Genomic DNA, 26,357 nt, shown 5'->3' with positions numbered 1-26,357 from the left:
GCCGCCCAGGCACCCCAAGTAAATTTATACTTTTTAAACCAACTTCACAGTATGATATTAGAGCACTTTTTTCATCCGAAAATATTTGTATCTAAGCCTTGCTCCTATTTGCAGTCCTAGATAAACCACTGATCTCCTTTCTGTCTTGAAAATTTGCCTTTTTTGGGTAATTCATATCAATATAATCACAGAATATGTAGTTTTCTGCATGTGGCTTCTTAGGATAGTGTTCTTGATGGCCATTCATGTTGTACTATGTATAAGTTCTTTGCACGGCTCAATACTATTCCATTGTATGGGATATACAGTGTTTTGTTTATTCATCAGTGGATGGACGTTGGAATTGTTGGCAGTTTTGCTGTTATGACTCATCCTGCTATGAACTTTTAAGTGCATGTCTTTGTGGCGACGTTTGTTTTTCTTTTCCTATATATTCCTAGGACAGGACTCACTGAGTGTTTGGCAAGTTTCTGTTTAACTTTTCCAGTAATTGCCAAAGCGTTCTCCAGAGTTGCTGCACATCTTACACTCCCTCCAGCAGTGTGTAAGGGCTTGCTCTCCTTGTTCTCACAGACAAGCCTCATGGCCGAGGCTGTCTTTTTGATCACAGTTATTCCAGCAGGCGTGAAGTGCTATCTCCTTGTGGTCCTCATTTGCCCATAAGGACTGGTGGCCTCAAGAATCTGTTCATGTGCTAATTAGTTATTCAGATATCTTCTTTGGGGAAATGTCCATTTCACACACACCCCCCCTTTTTTTTAAGTTATGTTGTTTGCCTTTTTACTGAGTTGTAAGAGTTCTTTATACATCCTGGATAAAAACCCTTTATCAGATAAAACTTTCTTCTGTGATGCACAGATACTTCTTTCCAAGGTTGTAGTCTTTTCATTTTCTTCCTGGAGCCTTTTGAAGCTCATGTTTTGTATCGTGATGAAGTCAGAGTTTATCAGAATTTATTCTTTTATGGATAATGCATTTGGGGTCACATCTAAGAACTCCTTGCCTTAACCCTGTGTCACAAAAATTTCCTCCTATGTTTTCTTCTAGAAGATTTTATAGTATTAGCTCTTCCATTAAGTTTATGGTCCATCGTGAATTAGTCTTCACACATGGAGGAGGTAAGGAATGACGTTCACTCTTCTGCCCTCAGATACCTGGTTGTAGCTGAAGCATTTGTTGAAAAGTCTATGCTGTCTTGCACTGAATTAACTCAGCGCATTTATCAAAGTCCAGTTGACCATAAATACAGGTTAATTTCTGGACTCTCTGTTCTCTTCTGGTGACCCATATGCTCTCTCTGAACCAGGACCACCCTGGCTTAATTACGTAACTGAATTCTGTGAGCTCTGAAATCAGGTGCTCTAAGACCTTGTTTGAATGGCTCGTCCTGCTGTCCCCAGGACCCCAAATTGTGTCAGTAATAAACCTGTTCACACCCTCTGTGTGTGCGGCTTCATCAGTCTCAACATCCAAGTCAAATTTGGGGTGCGCCCCTCCCCCACATTGCTTCTGCAGGGTGACCTTATCGGTTCTCCCAATTGTGTTCCTTATCAAAATGATTTTGCCTGTTCTAGGTCTTTTGTGTTTTCATGTCAATTTTGGCATGAGCTTCTTAATTTTTTGTGAATAAAGCCTGCAGTGGATTTATAGATGAATTTGGGAAGACTTGCCATCACAATAATATTGAATCTTGTAATCGATGAACATGGACCCTCTTTGCATTTATGTAGATATTCTTTAATTTTTCTCTGCGTTATTTTGTAATTTTCAGCATAGTTTTGCTCTGCTTTTGTTGAATTAATTCCAAAGTGTTTTATCCTTTTTAGTTCTATAGTAAATGGAATTGTTCCTTTAATTTCATTTTCAATTTGTCCGTGCTAGTACATAAATATACAACTGATATTTTGTATAGATTTTTTATGGAATTTGTACTTTGCAACAAGGCTAAGCTTGTTCCTTAGTTCTAGTTTGGGTTTTGTGTGCCTGTAGATTTCATGGCATTATCTACATACAAGATTATGTCATCTGTGGATAAAGACTTTTAGTTTTAATTTTCAATCTGTTAGATATCCTTTTTTCCCCTTGTTGCACTGTCTAGAACCTTAATACCGTGTTAAACAGAAATGTCAACAGCAAGGACACCTGGGTAGTCAGTCGGGTAAGCATCTGACTCTTGATTTCATCTCAGGTCATGATCTCATAGTTCGTGGGATTGAGCCCTATGTTAGGCTACACACTAACAGAATGGAGCCAGCTTGGGATTCTCTCTCCTCTCTCTCTGCCCCTTCCTTGCTCTCTTTCTCTTTTTCAAATAAATAAATAAAGGTGGATAAAAAATTTCAAGAGCAGACATCCTTGTCTTGTTCCTGGTCTTTGGGGGAACACGTTCAGTCTTTCATCATTAAGTACGATTAGCTCTGAGTTTTCATAGATGCCCTTTATCAGGTTGAGGAAGTTTGCTTTTATTCTTAGTGTGTTGGGAGTTCTTATCATGAATGGGCATTAAATTCTTCACGTGCTCTGTATGCATCTATTGAGATGATAATGTGGTTTTTGTCCTGTATTCAGTTAATATGGTGATGCATTAGATAATATTTGGATGTCAAATCAGCTGTTTATATCTAGGAAAATTCCTACTTGGTCATGCTGGATGATCCACTATTATGTTTCTGGATTTGATTTGCTAATATTTTCTTGAGAATGTTTATACTGATTCTCATGATATTTTACCTATTGGTCTTGTAGTTTTCTTTTTATGTCTTTGGCTTTAATATCAGTAATGCTGACCTCATAGAATACATTAGAAAGTCTTCCTAAACACTGTATTTTCTGAATGAATTCTTCTTATGAATGATTAATATTGTTTCTCCTTTAAATGTTTGATAGATTCTTCAAAGAAACCATCTGGGCTAAGAATTAATTATCTTTGTGGGAACACTTCTAATTGCTAATTCTGTGTTATGTATAGATGTATTCAGATTTTTTATTTCTCAAGTCCATTTTGTTAATTTGTGTCTTTCTAGGAATTCATTTCTTCTAAATTATGTAATTGTTGGCACAAATTATAATATTTCCTTATAATCATTTTAAATTTCTGTAGAGTTGGTAGCGATATTCTTTTTTTCTTGATTTTGGAAATTTGTGTCTTCTTTTCATTTCTTCTTCGTAACTCTAGGTTGATGTTTGTCAAACTTGTGATTTTCAAAAAAATGGACTTGTTTTCATTGGTATTTCTCTCTTGTTTTTCTGTTTTCCACTTCAGTTATTTCTGTTCCAATTTTTATTTCCTTTATTCTGTTTGGGTGAGTTTAGCTTACTCTTCTTTTCCATGATTGATTTTAGATTTTTCTTCTTTTTTGATAGAGGCATTTAAAGCTATAAATTTTGGGGTGCCTCGGTGGGTCAGTCGGTTAAGCATCTGACTTCAGCTCAGGTTGTGATCTCACCGTTCGTGGGTTTGAGCCCTTTCTCAAACCCTCTCTCTCTATGCTCCTCCCTGATTCACAGTCTGTCTGTCTTTCTCTCTCAAAAACAAATAAACATAAAAAAAAAAGAATGTGAATTTTCATCTAGGCATTGCTTTAGCGACCTCTTATGAAATTTAATGTGTTACGTTTTCTTTTCATATGTGCTTGGCTTTCATCAGGTTGCCTATTATGTGTCTACATGTGAATCTGTATACATCATAATCAGTATTTCTTTACTTTATTAAATATCTAGATTATTATCTCTCAAATAAATTGGGATGTTTTAGCCATGAGGGAGTTTAGGCCATTGTTTCTTCAAACATTTTTTCTGTTCTTTTTTTCCTTTCTGCCTCTCTGGGAGTTCATTCCATATATGCTATCTCATTGGTCTCTGAACTCTTTTCAATTTTTCTTCAGTCTTTTTCTGTCTTCCTAAGATCGGATAACTTATACAGCCCTATCTTCAGTTTCACAGATTATTTCTTCTGCCAACTTGAATATTCTTTAAACCCCTCTAGAGAATATTTTGCTTAAATATTATATTTTTCTATTCCAGATTTTACATTTTTAAGTACCTTTTCTGTTTTGTAATTTGTCTCATTCTTTAGAATCTATTTGTTCATTTATTGTGGTCATGTTTTCCTTTAATTCTTTAAATGTGGTTTTCTGTACGTCCTTGAACATATTTATAATAGCTGCTTTGAAGTCTGTCTGCTAGATAAAATACCTAGACACATTCAGAGACAGTTTCTATTGAATTGTTACAGGGTTTTTTCCCCCTGAGAATAGTCACACTTTTTGATTCTTTTCCTATCTTTTTTTTTTAGTTGAAAAATATTTTGTTGAAAATATATTTTAGCAACTCTAGATTCCAATTTCCCCCCCAGAGGTTGCTTTTATTGTTATGTTTTTGCTTAGAAAATTGCTTAGGCAAAATCTGTGAAATTGTGTCCCTTGCAGTGTGTGAGTATTAACTCTACTCAGATTTTTAATTTTTAATTTATTTTTAAGCTTAGCTGTGGTCGCCAGTGATTAGTTATTAGACAGAAATTGTGCTCAAACACCTTCATAAGACTTTCATCCTCTGCTAAGTGAAGTAAGTCAGTCAGAGAAAGACAAATACCATATGATTTCACTCACTTGTGGAATTTAAGAAAGGAAAAAAAAAAAACCCACAAATGAAAGGCAAATAAAAAAACAGACTCTTAGGGGCGCCTGGGTGGCGCAGTCGGTTAAGCGTCCGACATCAGCCAGGTCACGATCTCGCGGTCCGTGAGTTCGAGCCCCGCGTCGGGCTCAGGGCTGATGGCTCGGAGCCTGGAGCCTGTTTCTGATTCTGTGTCTCCCTCTCTCTCTGCCCCTCCCCCGTTCATGCTCTGTCTCTCTCTGTCCCAAAAATAAATTAAAAAAAAACGTTGAAAAAAAAATTTAAAAAAAAACAAAAAAAACAGACTCTTAAATACAGAGAACAGACTTTTTACCAGAGGGCAGGTGGTGGGGGTGGGGGGGGATTGGTAAAATAGGTGAAAGGGATTAAGAGTACATTTTTTGGGATAAACAGTGAGTAATGTATAGAATTGAATAATCAGTATATCAGACACTGAAATCTAATCTAATAGTACACATTCATTATACCGGAAATGAAAAAAAGACTTCCATCCTCTGACAAATGGTTATTTGTATATATTGAGTAGCACATTCACATTTTAGGGAATATCAAGTCGTCCTCTGCTTCTACTCTTGGCTGAGTTTTTTCACATCTTCTCTGCCTATGTCCAAGGCCTCGGGATTGACCAGGAGTGTGTGGCCGGCTTGGGCTCTGCTGAGTCTCCGCTAAGCGTGCACACGGCTTCAGCCAAGCACACGTTTGCTGCAGCCACGACCGCACCCTCAGACCAGCACAGCCCCTGCCTTCCTGCCAGCGCACCCCTGAGTCTGTCGGTTCGCCCTCACACCGCTCCCTACTGCCTGTCCTATCTTGGAAGACCCTTCATGCCCAAGCAGGTGGGAGGTGGGGGAAGAATGAGATCAACGCCAGCAAGAGCACCAGTGTGGTTCCCTGAATTCTGCAGTTTTTCAAACATAAACACTTCTCAGATTGTTGTATGTCTTTGGACATTTCCCAGCTGCTGAAATGGTTAGTTTTGCTCGTCTAGTTGAGTGTTACAGTTGCTTTTCAAGGAGAAGGTTTGTTAACTGCACTTGACCATAACCAGAAGGTCTTGTTATTATTTACTTTTGAATTATGTAAAGGATACATATTATTTAATGTACCTATGTTTTAATTAGAAGTTTGGCTTTATTTAGAACTCCCAAATTATTCCAAGACACTTGTCACTCAAATGCTCTTAGCCTGGCAGGTGGAAAGTAAGGTCAGAAACAGGAAGAAAAGGTATGACCATTCTCCTTAGACTCGTTTCAGAGTGAGAACGTGTTAACTGTCCCCAGTGTGTCTACGATTTACAGCAATTTAATAGGCTAGAAAGCGAAGCGTTCCAACCACTATGCCTTTATCTATTTATGTCACCACAAGCTCACCTGGACTGTGTGACATTTATGAGGTTAGGATGTGGGACACAATCTTTTCTTCAGATTCTCCACTGTTCATTCTACTGGACCAGATTTGTTCTTGGCTCTAAAGCAGGCAGACATTCTCAGAAGGGGAAAAAAAATGTGTTGTTTGAGGTGTCTTATCTGACAAGAGGAAAGCAGCTGTGAGGCAGGCTGTTTCCTTTGTGCGTGAGGAGGCCCTATCCCTAACCTGTACCTTGGTCTTCCCACTGCTCCTTTTTTATGTTCCTTCCCTGATTGTGAGAATAACACAGGCCTTTTATAAAAATGTGCATAGAACAGCAACCAAAGAGGGGCGCCTGGGTGGCTCAGTCAGTTAAGCGTCTGACTTCAGCTCAGGTCATGACCTCACGGTTCGTGAGTTCGAGCCCCACGTTGGACTCTGTGCTGACAGCTCAGAGCCTGGAGCCTGCTTCCGATTCTGTGTCTCCCTCTTTCTCTGCCTGTTCCCTGCTCACTCTCTCTCTCTCTCTCTCTCTAAAATAAATATTAAAAAAATTAAAACAAAGAACAGCAACCAAAAAACCTGTCCTTCAAACTCCATGACCGCATCAGTATTAACAATTCAGTTTGTCTCCTGCTAGTTTTGTGTTTGTAATGTCACATAAGTGTGGCCATACTGCTGATGTTATTTATACCCTTTTTTAAAGATGATAATTTAAAATTTATAAAGTCAGTTTGTTGTATGTATTTTGGAATATCCAGAAGTGATTCAAGTCATCTGGTTATTTTCTTAGAGTCTTTCTTATTGGCACGCATGTATTTAAGTTTTTATTTTTATCAATACGATCTTACGGGATACAGTTTTTTTCATTGTGTATTTGCTTTTCCTTTATTATAAAATAGGCACTTCCCATGCTGTTTTGAGCTGTATAAATATAAATGGATACAAGATATTTTGTGGAAATAAGATAATCATTTAACTTTTCTCCTACCCTCAAACATCTAGATTTTTTTCCCAGATTTAAAAAAAAAAAATTTTATGTCTACATATTTTTGAGAGACAGAGAGAGACAGAGTGTGAGTGGGGGAGGAGCAGAGAGAGAGGGAGACACAGAATCTGAAGCAGCCTCCAGGTTCAGCTGTCAGCACAGAGCCTGATGAGGGGTTTGAACTCACGAGTCATGAGATCATGACTTGAGCCGAAATTGGACACTTAACTGACTGAGCCACCCAGGCACCCTTTCCCAGATTTTTTAGAAGTAAAATCTACTTAATGGAAAAAAGTATGATTGCGTCAGACATGTTTCCTCAAGGAATAATTGCAGAATGAAATGGCGGGCTCCAACGTACCAATAATCTAAGGTTCACAAGGCAGGACCCACCGCGGTGTCCCAGTGCTACAGCACTGTCACTCTCGGCATCAGGAAGTCCTCAAAACTCTCACTCACTGGGTACAGCGACTTTTAAAAATAAGTAGGGCGCCTGGTGGTTCAGTTTGTTAAATGTCCAACTTCAGCTCAGGTCATGATCTCGTGGTTCGTGAGTTCGAGCCCTGCGTCGGGCTCCATGCTGACAGCTCAGAGCCTGGAGCCTGCTTTGGATTGTATGTCAACCTCTCTTTCTACCCCTCCCCTGCTCATGTGCTCTCTCTCTCTCTCTGTCTCTAAAGCAAACATTTTGAAAAAATTAAAACAAAGTCATAAAAAAATAAAACAGTACTATATCGAAAAAACCCAAATATAAGTGGACTTGCATAGATCATAACTATGCTGTTCAAGGGTCAACTGTATACCTTAAAAGAACTAAACAGTTAATATGGGAAAGTTTGTTTCTATAGACATATTCGAGCTAATATGTCATAAGCCATAAGATTAACATAGCATTGGGGCACCTGGGTGGCTCAGTGAGGTAAGCGTCCGACTTCGGCTCAGGTCATGATCTTATAGTTTGTGAGTTCAAGCCCCATGTCGGGCTCTGTCCTGACAGCTGGGAGCCTGGAGCCTGCCTTGGATTCTGTGTCTTCCTCTCTCTGTCTCTGTCTCTCTCTCTCAAAAATTAATAAACATTAAAAATAAGTAGATTAAATGATTTGTACCAAAGCTCAGTGTCATCTACACTTGAGAAATGCCTAAGCCTGTCAGCAAAGAGGAGGAGGAGGAGGACTAGGAGTAGATAATAATTCTTGCTTTATATGAAAACTTTCAGAACTACATAAGGGAAGTCCATTCAACTGATTAGTATGAGTGATCGATCCTATTTTAAGTGTTTTCTTCCTACGAGAAATAAAGTAAAACTTTATTTTACAGGTACAGTTTTTTAACTCCAACCTTTAATACTGAGGATTAAATGAGCTGAGCAGATGCACCTCCCACATAAAATTTGATGCCCATATATTATCATTTCAAGCAAATGGCTTGTGTCCTTAATGGAATCTGATACTTTTTCTCCTTCCCTTTCCCTCCCTTGTAGGATCTGAAGAAGAAGCTGAAGAAAAGCAGGACGGTGAAAAACCACTTTTGGAACTATGAGTACTACTTTTGTGACAGTAAGTGCAACCGAAAGCGTAGCAACAAACTAGTTAAATATGGATCGTTTCTCTGAGTAGATTCAAGGTGAAATTCGAAGAATATGAGTATAAATCCAGAGCCAGCTCTGTCCCATTCACATGAATTTATGGTTACATTTTTCTCATGTGAAATTTCTTACCATTCTTTTGCATCAGTATGAATTTGTAAAGTATAAAAAATACCTCAGAGTTCCCATTTCTTCTTTTTCTAATTGAGGTTAAAATTGGCACATAGCCTTACGCGAGTTTCCCGCCTACGGCATCGTAATTCGATTATTTGCATACACCGTAAATCCCTGCTGCCAAGTGCTGTCATACACCTGCTTCCCATCCACATCTCTGCAGAGTGAGAATGAGTTCGTTACTGTTTACTTAGCCAGAGCGTCTCCATGTCAGGTGTTACTCAGTTACAAACCCTACCTAGTGTGCTGAGTGAGGGTAGCAATCCTACGCGACGTGGGTACCGAGCATCTCTGTCTACACCTGGGCAAGTGGGACTAGCGTGGTGAGTGACCGTCCCAGCGGGCACCGCTGGCGAGTGGCAGAGCTGGGACTCAGGCTCGCCCAGTCTGGTACCAGGGTCCGCCCTGGACCTGCACCCAGGTGTCCCCAAGTGCCGTGGAGCTCCCGAGATGAAAGGTGTGGTCCGGCCAGAGCAGTAGCCTGATGGGCCTCAAGGTGGAGCGTGTTGTTCAGCCCCTTGAGGTCATCAGAGGGAAACACTTCCACCCCGGAAATGGCAGCAAATGAACACAAAGTGAATTGTAGTGGCAGCGTGTCCGCCTAATCACGTGATGACGGAAGGAAAGTGGTGCCGGGCTCAGAGCTGCTGAGGAGCTGGGACAGGCAGGGACTAGCCTGGGAGGCAGCCTGGGGGCAGCGAGCGGGCCCTGTTTCTAAAGCCCCTGCGCCCCAGCCCGCTCCAGCCCCGCTTTCTGCATCGGTGCTTGAGAGGCAGCAGAGATGGGGGCACGTGAACAGCCAAATGCAAGAAGGCTTTAAAATAAGTTCTTAAGTGGCCACACCCAGGTCTTCACGTGTTTGTAGCCGCCCAGCTTCACACAGACTTTCTCATCGAAATACAGGGCAAAGTGTAGCACTTTACCTGTTAACACTGCGTCTCAAATATTCGTGTGTTCTCGTCTCTTCTTCCAAGTGTGAGAAATCCGTCACTGAAAGTCACTGGAGGAGGACAAGGACCAGAGCCGGGGTCTTTCCTGTTGCAGGTTGAAGTCCTGACACCCGCCGCTGACTTCAGCGGACGGCCGATAAGGAACTTATTTATTGTAATACCTCATAGACGTCTTACCACACCCACGTACATTTAGGAGCCTGCCTGCGGCAGGTGCATCATGTGATGAGCCACACCGCCTTGGGTGAGACTGAGTCTGATCTGTCCGTGAATACTTGGAGCCGAGTCTTGTGCTGTATTCCCGATCAAAAGACTTCTTAATATATTGGAATAACACTTTTTTAGTAAGCAAAATCTCTTTTTATTTGCTTTGCAGGGTTGGAGGTTTTTTTTTTGTTTCATGTCTCAGATTTCTTTTGTTATTTCTTTTTTTAACATCCTACATTTCCCTCATGTTTTTTAACTCACGCTTACGCGCTCTTTGTACAATTTTAAAAAGTAATAAAATCCAACGTATCGAAGTGGTTCATTTTACTTTCCTTATTTGGCATTATGTATTTGGCTTAAAGTATTGGGATTACCGAATGGGGCACGGAGGGGTGTGGATGCATGTTCGAGCATAACCAGACATTTTGCATTGTTTTCATTATGAAATGGTATCCTTCCCTTAGAAGTATGGTTCTGAAATAACGTGAGAGTCTTCTTTTGGATGAAGAAGAGAAGACCGTGGCCATCATTTCTCTTTATGTGGCTAATTTGAACTGAAATAAACTAAATTACATCATGAACTCCTTCTTTCAGATATGCATGTTCACCTCAATGCCTATAGAAGGCAGCGTGTCTGTTAGTTTTCTGGTCTTATTCACTGTGTCCTTCAAGAAAAACTCAACTGTGTGTAGTGACGGTGGTGGCAACTGGCCGTCTGTGCAGGTCACGTCAGCTCCGTCTGTGCTCGTTCTGACACTGGACCAGAGGACCAGAGTGCCACGAGGAGGGTTGTGGGAGGCTGAGGCCTAAGTGGAAAGAGGCTCCTGGTGGAGAAAGGGCGAGGAGTGTCTGCAGGGTCTGGCCGAATCTCGAGAACTCAGTGGAGGGGCCTCAGGTAGAATACCCTGTCTCAGGAGGGGAGCCGCATACACACCAGGCCCCCAGATGATGCCTCAGCCGGATGTCCCTGTATATTTACCCTGAGAAACAGCCCTCACCTACATGCGCTGGGCTGAACCAGTAGCACGTGGCCCATGCTCCTGGAAGCCGAGACTCGCCCAAGAAGTTGACTCTCAGAGCGCAGACCAAGAGGAATGAAGTCTGTGTTGAGAATGTGCAGTGAAGGCAGACTGGAAGCATAAAAGGCTGATCTCAGAAATCGAGTTCTGCTTTTGCCAGGCACCGGACAGATTGGGTCCCGGGGCTGGGCACCCTCTCTGTACCGTACGCGGGTGGCGTGGAGGTGGGGACACTTGCTCGTTGTGCTCACATTACTGAATGCTCTTCCACTTGACCCCCAGCACACTGTTATCTCCTGTGCGTGTCTGCTATGGAACCTTGCTTAGCTTCATGCTACGGTATTGTGTCCCTTTGGAAGGACTAAGATGATCCAGCACGTGACATTCAATTACACAGTTGACTAAGGGCCTCCATATGTCTGTTCTCATGAGGAAAAAAGTCCCTTCCTGTTGCCCCGTCTACCCTCTACCTGTGCTAATAGTTTCATGTGCCCGGGTCTTGTGTCCCCCTGTCTGCACTGACAAAATGAGACTGAAAGTACCACCTGAGGAAATTGTACGCCAGGGAGAAGCGCAGATCCTTGGTAGATGTCAGGATTAGCTGGGGCTACGAGAAGTCTGCAGGCTGTTTCCCGCAGAACAGAGGCATCGGACTGGACTGAAGGTGCAGCGTCTCAACAGTCCTGGGCATACAATTCCCAATTCATGAAGCAGCTACTTGGAATGAACTTGGTATAAAATAGGGGAGGGGCGCCTGGGTGGCACAGTCGGTTAAGCGTCCGACTTCAGCCAGGTCACGATCTTGCAGTCCGTGAGTTCGAGCCCCGTGTCAGGCTCTGGGCTGATGGCTCAGAGCCTGGAGCCTGTTTCCGATTCTGTGTCTCCCTCTATCTCTGCCCCCTCCCCCGTTCATGCTCTGTCTCTCTCTGTCCCAAAAATAAATAAACGTTGAAAAATAAATAAATAAAATAAAATAGGGGAACCCCTCACCCACAGGATAAGAATATGTTTGGCAGCAATCGTATGCGTGTGTGCAGATGGATTTTTCTTTCATTAGCTGTGACCTTTTGGAAGTGAGCAAAGTTGGCTGTGGTTTAACTGCCCTTAATTTATCATGCAGCACCCCAGCCACCGCTTGCACAGCCCCAACCAGTAGGGGCCGGTTTGACTTCAAGCATTTTCCACGAATCAACCACATTTGATAGAGCAAATAGACCAGAAAAACCCTGAGAAAACAAAACACCAGCCCCTTCCTGCTCCCCACACTGTCCCCTGCACCACCGCCCTCCCCCTCTCTGCACCTGCCAGTGCAGAGCAGAGCCCGCAGGGCTGCCCAGGTCGGGTTGGGGAAGGGAGGGGCTGAGGATTGGAAGCCACAGGGGACACTGAAATCAGTCCACACGGCTCTGGGTCATTTGCTAGTCTCCCCTTTGCCTCTGTGCTTTCCATACACAGAAACAGTTCCAGATCTCTAGAGGCCCAGGTATTTGGTCTAAAGAGGCCTAATTAAATCCCTGAAAATGAAGGATTGGATGAAAATTAAATTTCCTCCTTTTGTGTATTTGGTGGGTCTTGTGCTGTTTCTACCTCCACTTAGTCTCCAAAAGCACCTGTTTCACAGAAACTGAAGCTGATTGTAAATAAACAAAAAATCCTTCCCAATTTTAAATGAGACATTATTTTATTCTAGTATATAAAAACTTTTACTTTAGGGGCGCCTGGGTGGCTCAGTCGGTTGGGTGTCCGTCTTCTGCTCAGGTCATGATCTTGCGGTTCCTGAGTTCTTGCCCCATGTCAGGCTCTGTGCTGACAGCTTGGAGACTGGAGCCTGCTTCGAATTCTGTGTCTCCCTCTGTCTCTGTCCCTCCCCTGCTCACACTCTGTTTCTCTTTCTCTCAAAGATAAACATTAAGAACTTTTAACTTTTACTTTATTTTTTTTTTAATGTTTATTTATTTTTGAGACAGAGACAGACAGAGCATGAACAGGGGAGGGTCAGAGAGACAGGGAGACACAGAATCTGAAGCAGGCTCCAGGCTCTGAGCTGTCAGCACAGAGCCCAACGCGGGGCTCGAACCCATGGACCATGAGATCGTGACCTGAGCCGAAGTCGGACGCTTAACCGACTGAGCCACCCAGGTGCCCGCCCCTTTTTAACTTTTACTTTAAAAGGATTCATTAGAAAAAGAGAAAAACAATCACTAATTTCTTCACCCACCTACCGTGCATTGAACATTGTGTTTTATACCCACATTTGTAGAAATATACATACACATATAAATGAGTGTCATACTTAATAGTATTATTCCCCAGAAATTATGGTCAAAGGACTGGACAAATATTGTACAAAAAAAGAAACATAAATGGATGCAATCTATGAAAATATGGTTATCCTCACCAGAAAAAACAAAACCACGGTGGAATACTACTTTTCACCTGTCAGGTTACCAAAATCCTGATGTTTGACAAGCACAGTCCTGACACTGACCTACACTGTGGTGGGAAGGGCACAATGGCGTTACCTCTGTCGGGGTAAGTTGGCAATACCTTCAAAATTAAAAGTACACATGTCCAATATTATAAAACAAGATTATAATTTCAGCATATTTTATAATAGTAAAAGATTGGAAAGAATCCATTCGTCTATCACAAGGAACTGATCTTACAAAATGTACGTTCACCAGTAAAATACTGTTCAGCTATGTGTCCCTATATATGGACATAAAAAGAGCTGAAGAATATATAAGTGAGAAAAGCAGAATAATGTATGTTGTATACTACCTGTGTGTTGGAAGAAAATGAGACATATTTGTATTTATGTTTATATGTAAACTCATATTTGCAGAAATAACTCGAAAGATGCACAAGAAAGAAAAATGTGACCTGCAAATGTTTGGGAGGTAGAGACAGTGGTTGAAACAAGATTTCTTAGTTCAATTTTTAGAGTGTTTTGAATTTGAAATCATATGAAGGTATAATCTACCAATTTTATTATGGTCCTGCCATGTATATTTCTTCAACAACACTTCCTGATTAATTTTCCGTATCTTTAACAATCTGCATTTTTTTGTGGATGCATGTTAGTCCGTCATGTGACATCATTTAGTTTATTTTTCTGGTTTCTTATTGGGCATTTGAGTTCATTTGCGACTGTTGTGAATGGTGCTACAGCATTGCACGTAAATCTTAGTGTGTTCATTGTGTGTGTGTGTGTGTTCTCTATTACTTCTAAAGTATATCTGCCAACAGTAGATACAAATGCTATTGAGGACTTGCATGTATTCAGCATAAAAACTCATCGCATTCACAAAACTCCAGGAGATGTGTCGCTGTAAGTCTGTTTTATAAATGGGAAAATTATGGCACAGAGAGTTCAAATAGCTATAGACCCAAGATTTAAACCCAGGCACTTGGGGTCCAGAGTCCAAGCACTTAACCCCTCCAGCACCCTCCCTTCCCATGTTAGTGCAGCTCTCATGGGGTTCTTGTGACATCGGGAAACATGGTGCACGTGAGACACTGGTCCAGGTCTGACACACCAGCCAGGCATGCAACATGTTATAGCCTTTGCCACTGGAGTGTCTTAAACCAAATGAGTCTAATTCAGCTGCCTTTTGAAGGAGTAATAACTTGGGCACCTTCACTGGCTGTGGCTCCCCTGGGGACAGTGCCCCAAAGAAGGCATCACAAGGACTCTCTCAGGGAAATAGAAATGTGGAATTGGCCATGATTACAACCAATGCTGAATTTGAAGGCTCAGTTGTCATGCTGTTCCTTACCTTAGCCTCTCAGATTTCACCAAATGAAAGAACACAGAGATAAAAGTACACTTTTGATTATTTTTATTATGCCTGTTATGAACAACAGAACAAAACTCAGGTAGCAAAGATGGCAGCTTCCAGAAATGTAAAATAAAAGGCCTCCAGGCAGTTATCTGCATACAGAGCCCCAGGGGCCGCGATGGAAGCTGCACGCCAAGTGTACTCAGAGGCGAGGGTGCTGGGTGGCTGACGGGCTGGTGGGCGTGAAGGAGAGAGCGGTGCTGAAGCCCCCGTGGGTGCCCCCCGGCCCCACCCCTGAGTCACGGCAGAGTCTGTTCTTGGTGCAGAGTGACATTTCCTGTTTGCCCGGCGGTTTGTAAACCCATTCTGCAGTGATGACACATAGAAAAAAGACACATGTGAACTGCAATAACCCACACCCAGAAAGAAAGCCCCGCTAGAGCCTCAGCAGACACCTTTAGCGACAATAGCCAGTAAAGAAAAGTGGAGCCTTGGGCCACCATGTGTTACAACTCTTCTCATTGCGGCAGAGTGCTGGTCTCCCAAGCAGACAGTAGGTGATGATGGTGGTATAGACCATGCTCTTGACGAGGAGGATGACGTAGGTGTAGTAGGCAGAGGTGTTCGCAAGCTGCAGCCATAGGGGGTCTAAAAGAAGCCATTGGTTAGTTTCACCTGTTGTTTTGAAAGGCTAGGACTTATTAATGGGAGGTAGGTCGTATTATGCAATTCTGATGACCTGGGTAGAAGTGACTTTCCTGCACCAACCCAACCCAACAGTAAACGTCTATACCACTGTCACCCCTACCACCACCACCAAGACAACCCAGAATCCAGCTTGCGGGTCAAGTGAATCAACAACTTCTGTGAAATTCACTTAGTACATTCCAAAGTCTTAAAAAGCAAGGTTATGTTTTAGATGAATGAGTCATCCTGAAAAAAGCATTCGTGATAAGTAGCTTTTACCATTTCTTCACCCCCCAGCATGTCTGTAAGCAACATATTGTTAGCTATTAAGCTAATATGATTTAACCACTAACTAAATGCCAAATATTTAATTTTGAGAGTTTTGTGGGCAAAGCTTTAATCTTACTTAATTTTTCAGTAACCTACGAGATTATTATTTTCATTCCCATTTGACAAATAGATTAAGGACAGAGAAGGAATTTGCCGGGTGTCATACAACTAGTATCACAAGCCAGATCTTAATCCCTGCAACACAATGTTCAAGAATACATTCTTACCAACTCTAATTCTGCACCTCCACATGCAATAAGTACCCCCAGCAACAAACAGTTAAGCAAAAATATAATGATGAATTACTGATTTAGCAGCATCTTAGCCATTACATATTGTGCATTAATGAGATTCCTACCAAGTGTAGGAATTTCCACACTCCGTGGAAATTTAGTGGTGTTCACAGTAGGATGGGTGGGAGGTTTTACAAGAAGGCATTAGTTGTGGAGAGCACTAGGTGATGAATGGAAGTGTTGAATCATTCACTATATTGTATACCTGAAACTAATATTACACGCTAAGTCAACTAACTGGAATTTAAATAAAAACCTAAAAAAATAACAAAAGAAAATAAAGTGGAAGGGAGTAGTTAATCCAAATTCTCTCCAATGTTAGGAGGTCATAACTAACTCCCTTGTCTTTCCTAAATATTCCTCATTGGAGCTATGATGTTATAGAGTGATTGCCTTTACTATCCTTTGAAATTACCCAGGAAATATATGATGTCAAGAAGTAATTAATGACAATGGTTGTGGGACCAACTGACTACTCAATGAACCAGAAGGCAGGGTCTCTTCCTGTGGAAACTTCTTGTACAGGCTTTATCTCCAGAGAATCAGAACTCCAGAATTATTAGTACTTGGTATGAAAAGGGACGTTGAGAGGTGAGGTACTCATAACTTCTTGCCTTTGGTCAGGTAATATGTTAGCTAAGGTCCTTGGTATTGGATATGGAGGGCAGATCAACAGGGGTAGAACCAATGCTCGTCGTCACTTTCTTGCACAGATGTGGGGAGAAAGGGACAGAAACTAGTACTTCTAATGTGTCAGCTAAATGAGATACCCTATGCTAGGCATTCCACATATGTGACCTTACGTCTTCAACAACTGAGGGAGGTGTTATTCATGTTATTCCTGGTTGGCTCAGATAATGTAAGTAATGTATCCATATTCATGCAACTAATAATTAAAAGGCTGAGGTTAAAAGTCCAGTTTGTGGCACTTGAAGCCCTGCACCCACACCCACGCCCCATGTGTGCATCTGTCTCAGGGCCTTGGCTTTGGAGTTTCTTGCACTATGATGACATCTTAGAGGAAGAATAGAAAACTGAGTGAGTATATGAACTCTTTTCTCCCCCACTTGTTTTTTGAGAGAAAGAGAGAGAGCGAGCGCATGAGTGAGGAACAGGCAGAGGGGGGGGGGACAGAGGATCTGAAGTGGACTCCACGCTGACAGTAGTGAGCCTGATGAGGGGCTCAAACTCGTGAACCAAGAGATCATGACCTGAGCCTAAGTCAGACACTTAACCAACTGAGCCACGCAGATGCCCTAAGTATATGAACTTTTAAACCCTCTGTGTTGAAGCCTCAGATCTCACTGTGTGGCATGGTGCAAGGGATTTAATTAATTTTTGATCACTGCCCTCTTGTGTAAAATGGGAATAAAATCCTCCATAGTGAGTATTAAGAGAATTAAACAAAATGCACTCACAGTAACACAACGCCTTCTGTACAAGAACCTCTCAGTGTTGGTTCATGTTACTAAATATGAGCAAGAACACAGACTTAAAAAAATGTAGAAGCAACTCGATACTGTGTTTTCCTCAGTAAAAATAAAGACCACAGAAGCGAATGAAGTCTATTGAGGAAAGACTTCAGAGCCCCTCACTGTACGCCTAAGACTATAAAGTCCTCTCATTCCCAAACCAGCATTTATTGTGTGAAGTTGATCCCTGGGAAATGAAGGACTGACTTAAAGTATCACTCAGTCTATTTTGCAAGATCCTGCCATTATGAGGCTTCTATCTGAAGCCAGGGAAGTTCAAAAGTAAAGCTGATCAGGAGGAAAAATGCATATGATACATATGATACATATGATAAAGGCAAAGATACAAAGCCTTACCATTTTCATCTTTCAGAGAAGCTTCTATAGAATCAATGACAGCGAGCTCTACAAGATATAAGAACAAGTATTATTCAATTGTTCATATTCATTATTTGATATGTGTCTGTGTTGGGGCTGAAAAGAAGAAAAGAAAAGAAAGAAGAAAAAGGAAAAAAAGAAAAAGAATGAAGGAAGGAGAGAGGGAGGGAGGAAGGAAAAGAGAGAGGCAGAAAGAAAAGAAAGAAAGGGAGAGAGGGGAAGGAAGGAAGAAAGAAAGGGAGAGAGAGAAAGGGAGAGAGAGGAAGGAGGGAAGGGAAAGAAGAGAGAAAGAGGAAGGAAGGAAGATAGGAAGGAATGAGGAGGGGAAAGAGGGAGGGAAGAAGGCAGAATCTGTCAATCCAGATAGAGCCATTACAAATATGAGCCCCACAATTCCAGAAATGGTTGACCTGATTTTATATAATTCAGTAGATAATTCATAGATTGTGTTTCTGCACATGAAGACGTTGAAGTTCATGAATGATGCATTTTTTTTTTCTCACAACTAGCAGGTAATGTCTGAGACTATCTTGTTTTCTTCCTGTGCTCATAGCTCCTAGCACAGTGCCTGCCTCAAAGTAAGTGTTCTGTAAATACTTGTTGAATTAAAATAATAAAAAAATAGAAAAAGTGATTGCTATACAGTCCTCAGCACCCACTGCTGACATGAAGGGATACTACCAAAATAATTCTTCCAACCCTGGAATCCACAGCAGAATCTTACATGTTGGGAGAAGTTTGGTTTACATAATTCTCCCATAGAAGCAAAGAAAAGCAGCCCTACCTTTCAAACCCTGCACTCTCCAGTAACCCCAACTCCTGCGCATGATTTTCTGGAGTGGAGCTGTTTAAAGACGTGAGAGCAATGCTAATGAAAGCCAATACCTATTGAGTGATTATGACCTGACCGTGCCAGGCACTGTGTGAAAGGTTCACTTGCATTGTCTCACCTGATCCCTCAGTCACACTGATGTGAGTTGAATCTGGAGGGCTCCATGTTACACACAAGGAAATACGGTTTAGAGAGTCTCACTTGCCCAGACTCGTACCAGAAATTGGCTGAGCCAGCACTCACATGACAATTATGGGAGCTTAGATGAGCTAGAGCAAGTGGGAAGTACCTTGGGACACAATCCACAGAAATCGAACATACCTCCAGCACTGTGGACTCTCAGACATCATCTCTTCTAGTACCTTAATCGTTCTTGCAAGTGACCCTTTTTATAACAGAAGCTCAGCATTTCAGTGCATTCTTTCCGGGGACAGAAAGATACACTGAGTAATAATTATAGTTTTCTGAATATATAAAACCTGAGGTGAGGGTTGTATTTCTCTACAATGTTAAAAAAAAAAAAAAGCCCAACATACATAATAAAACAAAATTCCTTTAAAAAGATCACTGAATCGGGCTCTGTGCTGACCGCTCAGAGCCTGGAGCCTGCTTCAGATTCTGTGTTTCCCTGTCTCTCTGCACCTCCCCCACTCACACTCTGTGTCTCTCTGTCTCTCAAAAATAAATAAACATTAAAAAAAATTTAAAAAGGTCATTGACCATGGGATGCAGGGAGAGTTACAAGGTTGTTTTTGTTTATCCTTTTTCCACTCGATGTGTCCTTGTCCATACACACATGGTTCTGGGATGCAATTTTACACACTCCACACAATCCTGTTTTGGGGGTGTGCTTAAAAATGGGTTTGAGGTGCAGTCTTTGGGGTAAATCCCCAAAATAAAAATGTTTGTGTAATCATATTTAGATGTTAAAGTATCCTTAAGAACTAATTTAAAATTTTTTTTCAATGTTTATTCATTTTTGAAAGACAGAGACAGAGCACAAGCAGGGGTGGGGCAGAGATAGAGGGGGGCACATAATCTGAAGCAGGATCCAGGTTCTGAGCTGTCAGCACAGAGCCCGACATGGGGCTCGAACTCACGAACCGCAAGATCATGACCTGAGCCAAAGTTGGATGCTCAACCGAGTGAGCCACCCAGGCACCCCTCCTTAAGAGCTACTTTTAAAGTGTCTTAAAAGTCCCTTTCTATTTTATATGGTGCCTTTACTCATTAAAAGAGAAATAAGAATCTCTTATCACCATGCATTGATTGAGGTAAAAGCAGTAAGGTAGCAATTTTTCAAATTAAAATCTGTGTATGTACCCTAGGTTCTCTTTCTCCATGCAAGTTGATTGAAAACTTGGACCAGATTAGTTTTATCTCTTCAAAAGCATGGATTTGTTTTCCTATATATTTTTAGCTTTCATCAAAAATAAAAACAACAAGCAGCAAACCTTTAGCAATAGAAATTTGTTGTAGAATGGTATCAGAAATGCCTTTGTTAGCTTTGTTGCTATGAGAAGACCTTGGGAGACATTCCTTTCAGAAATTAATTCTCAGGGAAAACACATCATAAATTAGAACTTCCCTCTTTTCAGTAATCATCACCATGAAACTTACTGTGTTTTTACTTTGATCACTATAAAAATCAATATCTAAAGGACATTAGCCCAAGGGCTACATTAAACTTGTGCTTTGCTCATTTGCCTCCTCTCTGTTTCTTAGCTGTAGAAATTTTTAAAAATTAGGGCTGTTTGCACTCTTACCTCAGTTAGTTTTAGGAGAGGATGCACATAAATACAAGAAGCACATGAATAAATGCATTCATGTTATATTTTCAAAAGCAAGCATTTTCACTGACATGATTGTATTTCTTCTTCATCACAGCCGGGGAGAAAGCAGAGATAAATGTGCAACCCTAATTTGATCATTGGAAACACTAAGGATCCAAGAAGATAAAGATTCATTTCAACAATTTTAAGCGGTACACAGCAAAGGTCTTTGCACATTTAGTTACGTGCGTGTTCCCCCTGCTTCCAAAGGGCTTGGTAACCACAGGGAAAGGTACAAACTGGTTCTGTCCAGTGGGCCCTCTTCGGCCATGGTCTCTTATGTCAAGGCTCAGGACTTGACTTCTGAGTCTAGAGGTTATTGGATCACAGCCAGGTGCCCACGCTATCGAAAAATGATCAGCATTTGTACCAATGGTGATCCTACGGGACACCATGGCTGAATCACAAGTGACCGTGAGTGATTAGAAAACGTGTATTCACTCTACGGTAGTGATTCTCCTGGGGACAGTGGTCCATCCTGCATCCTTTCCAGGCCTGGCACACACTCGTTCTGCAGTGTTTGCTGGGCAGCATTTCCCAGGGGTAGAAATACATCCATTGTGTAGAATGGAAGAATGTTTGTACACATAACCTCATTCATCTCTACTTACCAAATTTCACCTTACAGCAGTACATAAAATTCAAATCTAAAAAACCCAAGACCATACTAAGACCTCAGCAACCAAATTATACTTTTTTTTTTGTTGAGCTGCGCTCTGGCTCTTCAAATGAACAGCATTTTGTCACATACAGCTCGTTGTTTATGGGTTATACTTTGAGTACAGCAAGATTGAAATGAGAGGGACTTGGATGGGTAGAACATTCTTGAACGATGTGTAATTGTTCTTATTTTCTGATCAAGTAAGATCCTTAGAAATGGACTCTCTTGAACATTTATTGTGTGTGAGGTTGCTAGGTGCCTTTACATGTACTGTTTCATTTAACCCAAACAATGATGCTAAAAACATCACTGTAACCTTAATATTTTGGGTGATGAAACTGAGGTGAAAAGGCTAAATGAATTTTTCTTTTTCTTTGTATGTTCCAAAACCCATAGTATTTTAGTTCTATGGAGAAATAGCAGGACATTTATGCTACCATTAGGTAACAACATTTAAGAAAGATTTCTATTTGTTTCCTTTCATTAATATTTGACAGAAAAGGTAGGCTACTGGAAGGTTATATATTATATTATATTATATTATATTATATTATATTATATTATATTATTATACTACATTATATTATACTTAGATTAGATTAGATTAGATATGCACATACCTTTTTTCATTGAGTGAAAAGCAATCTCATGATCAACCCCTCCTTTATTAGTCTCATGTGTGAAGATACATTTGTGTTCTTTATTTATTGACTTTTTAGTGCGCGTCAACCAGGTGTATTTCATGTATGTGTCCTTCGTCTTCATGGTGTTTCCCTGCTGGGATATCAGAATTCTTTTGCTGTTCTTTTCTTTCCAGTCTATCTTGACAACATCAGGGAAGAAATTCTCAAGAAGACAAAGATACGTTCCAGTCCTATCGAATTTTATTTCAGCCATCGAAGGAAGAAAGAGTGTGGGCTTGGGGGAAGTGTCTGCATCAAGGCTTCTATCTGTGGGGGGAAATGGAATAACAGTTAAAAACATTATTAGAGAAACACAAACATTGTGTGGCTTGGAACCACCTAGCACAGAGTGAAATGAAAGAAAGTTGCCATAGTATTCCTGCTTACCATGGTCTTTCATCCACAGTGGTTATGAGTTGCTCACTTTCTTAGTTTCCATGGGAAAACAGGTACAAGAGGTCATGTAACTTTCCCAAAGTCACAGCTAATAAGTAAGTGGTAGAGTGTGGATAAACATGAGATTTTTTAAAACCGTATACATAGTCACTTTTTGAATGGGAATCTACTTCCACACATACTTGACAATCTATCAAGTTGAACTCTTAGCTTCAAATATGGATCCCATGCCTCCTCCTTGACTTCTGATTTTATAGGACAACTCACTATCCCGCCTGAATCACGCAGTTTTTTGAGTAGGACAATGTTTAAAGCTGCACCTCCAAATTACTTACAATGCCTTGAATTTAGAAGCAACGTGGCAACATATACAAAACTGCTATTAAAAAACTCTGATTATTTTCAGAAATGCCTTTATATTAGCTTCATGGAATAACACACTTACCAGAATTTGGTTTTGCTGTGGAAAATGGTCACTAAAAGCACATTTTCTATTGGAATTTCATTTGAAGTTCAAGTGTGACTAGGAAGACATCGTATTTTGACTCTCAGAGTCTCCACTCAAAGCATAATCTTCCTAGAAAGCTGCTGAACTGTTTACAATGCCACAATAATTGGTGATGTCAGCTGCTGAATAAAGTTTTATGTAAGTAGTGTAGTGTTAACAGTTAGGGTTCCAGAGTTTCCTGTAGACATAATGGCAGAATACATAACAAAACATCATAGTTTTCAAGGGCATATGTTGGTATGTTAGTTGATCACACATTTACTATTAATGATTGAAATGATAAATGTTAGAATCCTTTCAAAATTGATTTCCAACTGAAATGCAAGTGCTTTACTGATATTCTCTTTGGGCTAGTTTGGAGTTAGTTTAACAGTCCAATGGACAATTTCTTAAGAAAAAAGCAGTCAGATTTCTCATTTGAGAAGTACAAGTAAAAAAATTATTTTTTGGGGGGGTACTGTTAATACTCAATTTTATTTTTTTTTAGGAAAAAATTTTTTTGAAAATTTCTACCTGTGTAACAAAGCTCCTGATTTTTATACTAAGTCAGTAAGCAAAGGATGAGTTTTTATTCATGCTGCAGGTAGAATTAGAGCATAACGTGCTTATTTTAAGTTTATACATCTTGCTTGTAGTACAAATAGTTTTTTATTCATTATAACAATAAGATACTGTATATTTCTCCAGCCATATACTCTGCTTTTAATTTAAAAAACAAGCTAGATACACAAGATTAATTTTTCAGTTGTACATGACATTTACATAATTTTAGCCTGCAGTCAATATATTAAGGAATCTAATTTTCATCTTAGAAAATTTGTGGTTTTTTTTTTTAAATAGGAATACTTCTGATTCCTGATAGTATACAACTTTAAAATCAAATGATGAACTTGAGAAGTTTCTGGATGGTAACATACTATTTCTAACTATTGTCTCTTTTCCTTTTTTTAATTTTTATTTTAAAAATTTCTTTTTAACGTTTATTATTGAGAGACAGAGACAGAGCATGAGCATGGGAGGGGCAAAGAGAGAGGGAGACACAGAATCCAAAGCAGGCTCCAGGCTCTGAGCTGTCAGCACAGAGCCCAATGCGGGGCTTGAGCCCACAAACCATGAGATTGTGACCTGAGCTGAAACCAAGAGTCGGATGGCCAACCTGCTGAGCCACCCACACGCCCCGAGGTTGATAGTTTTTCAAGTCTAACTGAAGATGACTTGAAACATCAGAGAAGATGTTTGCAAATCCCACTCTGCCACACAGATGCTAAACATGCGCCATTCAAACGCATTAAAATGCCAGAGCCTAAGGTGAGGTTTACTTCCCAACACAATCCCTCAGGTTGCCTTATGTCCTTGGGCAACGTCCTCAGTAGAGGAAGCTCTTCTACTGCTCTGCTTTGATCAAACAATACTGCTTGGACAAGATATCAACCTGAAATAAACCCAATGCTAGTTTCAGAGGTAGCGCTGGTAACATGGATTTGGCAAATATTACTTGGGACGAAAAGCGCTACACTTTGCGCTTACATCGCACAAGTACAGAATAGTGAAGTGAATGAAAAAAATGTTTTTTTAAAAAATTTTGTAAGTGAGTAATTTTCTCTTCAGATAAAAGATCCAGTGACAGCATCATAACGGGATGCCCAAACAGAAACTCGGACCCGGAGACAGCTCAGGAATTTGCTCTAAAGTGGATGTTTTAGATGCATATGAAAAGTCTGAACAAAATTTGTAATGAAATGTGAGGGCAGAAAAAGCAATATTTCTGAAGTGATGCTGTACTGATATCATTTTTAACTTTGTAGGTATAATTCAATTAAGATATTAAATATACAAATGAATACTTGACTTTTTATCTATATCACTGTAAGTTTATATATTTAAGTTCTGAAACTTCCTCCCTATTTCTCTATGTCTGGATATTTCCACTGAAAAATGAGAGATCACCTTTTATTCAGGCTAGCAGTCTTTGAAGTGAGGCTTATTACAGTCTCATCATTTTTTTTTTAAATTTTTTTTCAACGTTTATTTATTTTTGGGACAGAGAGAGACAGAGCATGAACGGGGGAGGGGCAGAGAGAGAGGGAGACACAGAATCGGAAACAGGCTCCAGGCTCCGAGCCATCAGCCCAGAGCCTGACGCGGGGCTCGAACTCACGGACCGCGAGATCGTGACCTGGCTGAAGTCGGACACTTAACCGACTGCGCCACCCAGGCGCCCCCAGTCTCATCATTTTTACAAGCAGGTGACAATGAGTCTTAGAAGTTGGAAGTATTTCATAAATTCGACCATTTGTTCTAAAATGACATGTAGACTAGATGGTAATTAACATATTTTTCTGTACTCCTGATTTCATTAACAAACTCCAGTGGGTGGTAATTTGAATTCTTGAAATTGTCATTCTTTATCTCTGACAACCTAATTTTTATAGTAGCTATTTCCATATTTAATTTCATTTAGTCTTTGTAACATCCTCTTGAGACGGTTGTTACATTGAGAGAATGAATGGAAGGAAAGATGGCAAATATTAACAGCAATAAGTGTCACTGAAAATTTTTAATTTTTTTCTTTATTTTTCTATTTTCCAATTTTTTCCATGATAAGCATTTATTATTTTTATAATTTTAAGAAAGCAATAATGACTGAATCAAAATTTAATCACTAAAGGATGGTTATCCAGAAAGTGATAGATCCAGATCCACAGTCTATATTTTGTGTACCACATTCTCCTAAAAGACATCTTTCAGGACTCCATGAATTATATCTAGGTCACCATTATTTAATTAGATTGTAAGAATTTACATTGATTACGTAGTCAATTGGAAAAAGGACCAGAAGCTTGCTTTTCAGCTTATGAGTTCATTTGTGCCTATGATCACAGCCATTAAGGAAAACACGATATATCATCTTTCATTTTTTTCAATGTTTTACCACCTTTGAGAAAATTCTTAAAAATTTTTATTTGACTCACCTAGTACGCTAGCCATCCCTGTGAGAAATTCTCCCCCCTCAGGCAAAATTTCATTTCTAAGGCTAATGAAGAATGAACAAATTTAATACTGCATTTAGGGGAAAAAGCCTAACTTATCACATTTTTTAATATGTTTACACAGGTAAATATTTCGATATTTGATATTAATTATCCTTTGACAAAACACAAGTTCAGCAATTTTTTTTGTTCATCCTTTTTTCTACCATTTATTTATTTTTGAGAGAAAGAGCCAGAGCATGAGTGGGGGAGGGACAGAGAGAGAGAGGGAGACACAGAATCCGAAGCAGGCTCCAGGCCCCAAGCTGTCAGCACAGAGCCCGATGGGGGGCTTGAACCCACGAACTGTGAAATCATGACCTGAGTGGAAGTCGGACACTTAACCGACTGAGCCACCCAGGCACCCTGTGTTCATTCTTTTCCATTAGTTATTTTTGGATTTAAATGAATAAGATAAACTTCTTTACAAAACTTTCAACACAGAAAACCCAAATGGCCCTAAGATCTCCATCCCTTAGAAACCCCCAGTTGCTGTCGCAAGTTAGCTCCTTGTCAATGTCCTTCACGGGAGCTCAGGTGGCAACTACCCCCAAGGACTGGGACACAGT

The 26,357-nt window shown here is 40.5% G+C and overlaps 1 protein-coding gene and 1 gene segment (V, D, J or C); one reads left to right on the top strand and one right to left on the bottom strand.

Moving 5' to 3' along the window:
* Positions 1 to 10,200, top strand: part of LOC124523893 (STARD3 N-terminal-like protein) — a 55,112-nt gene extending 44,912 nt beyond the window's left edge. For all 3 annotated transcript variants that reach the window (XM_047095826.1, XM_047095825.1, XM_047095827.1), the window contains 2 exons: positions 8,451 to 8,526; positions 9,704 to 10,200. In XM_047095826.1, the coding sequence (XP_046951782.1) occupies positions 8,451 to 8,509 (59 nt within the window). In that variant the 3' untranslated portion in view covers positions 8,510 to 8,526; positions 9,704 to 10,200. The remainder of the gene's footprint in view (positions 1 to 8,450; positions 8,527 to 9,703) is intronic.
* A 4,530-nt stretch (positions 10,201 to 14,730) lies between these two features.
* The window catches only part of LOC124524572 (T cell receptor gamma constant 1-like), a 30,101-nt gene continuing 18,474 nt past the window's right edge, over positions 14,731 to 26,357 (bottom strand). Inside the window, 3 exon segments of the C gene segment in view lie at positions 14,731 to 15,335; positions 17,827 to 17,874; positions 21,793 to 22,122. Coding sequence covers positions 15,145 to 15,335; positions 17,827 to 17,874; positions 21,793 to 22,122 — 569 coding nt within the window.

The sequence above is a fragment of the Lynx rufus genome, unplaced genomic scaffold (genome assembly GCF_022079265.1).
Source record: "Lynx rufus isolate CCGP_SWC_20201006 ecotype Redwood Valley unplaced genomic scaffold, mLynRuf1.p SCAF_4, whole genome shotgun sequence".
NCBI classification, from domain to species: domain Eukaryota; kingdom Metazoa; phylum Chordata; class Mammalia; order Carnivora; family Felidae; genus Lynx; species Lynx rufus.
Note: the sequence above shows the minus strand (reverse complement) of the source record. Positions and strands in the feature narration are given on the sequence as shown.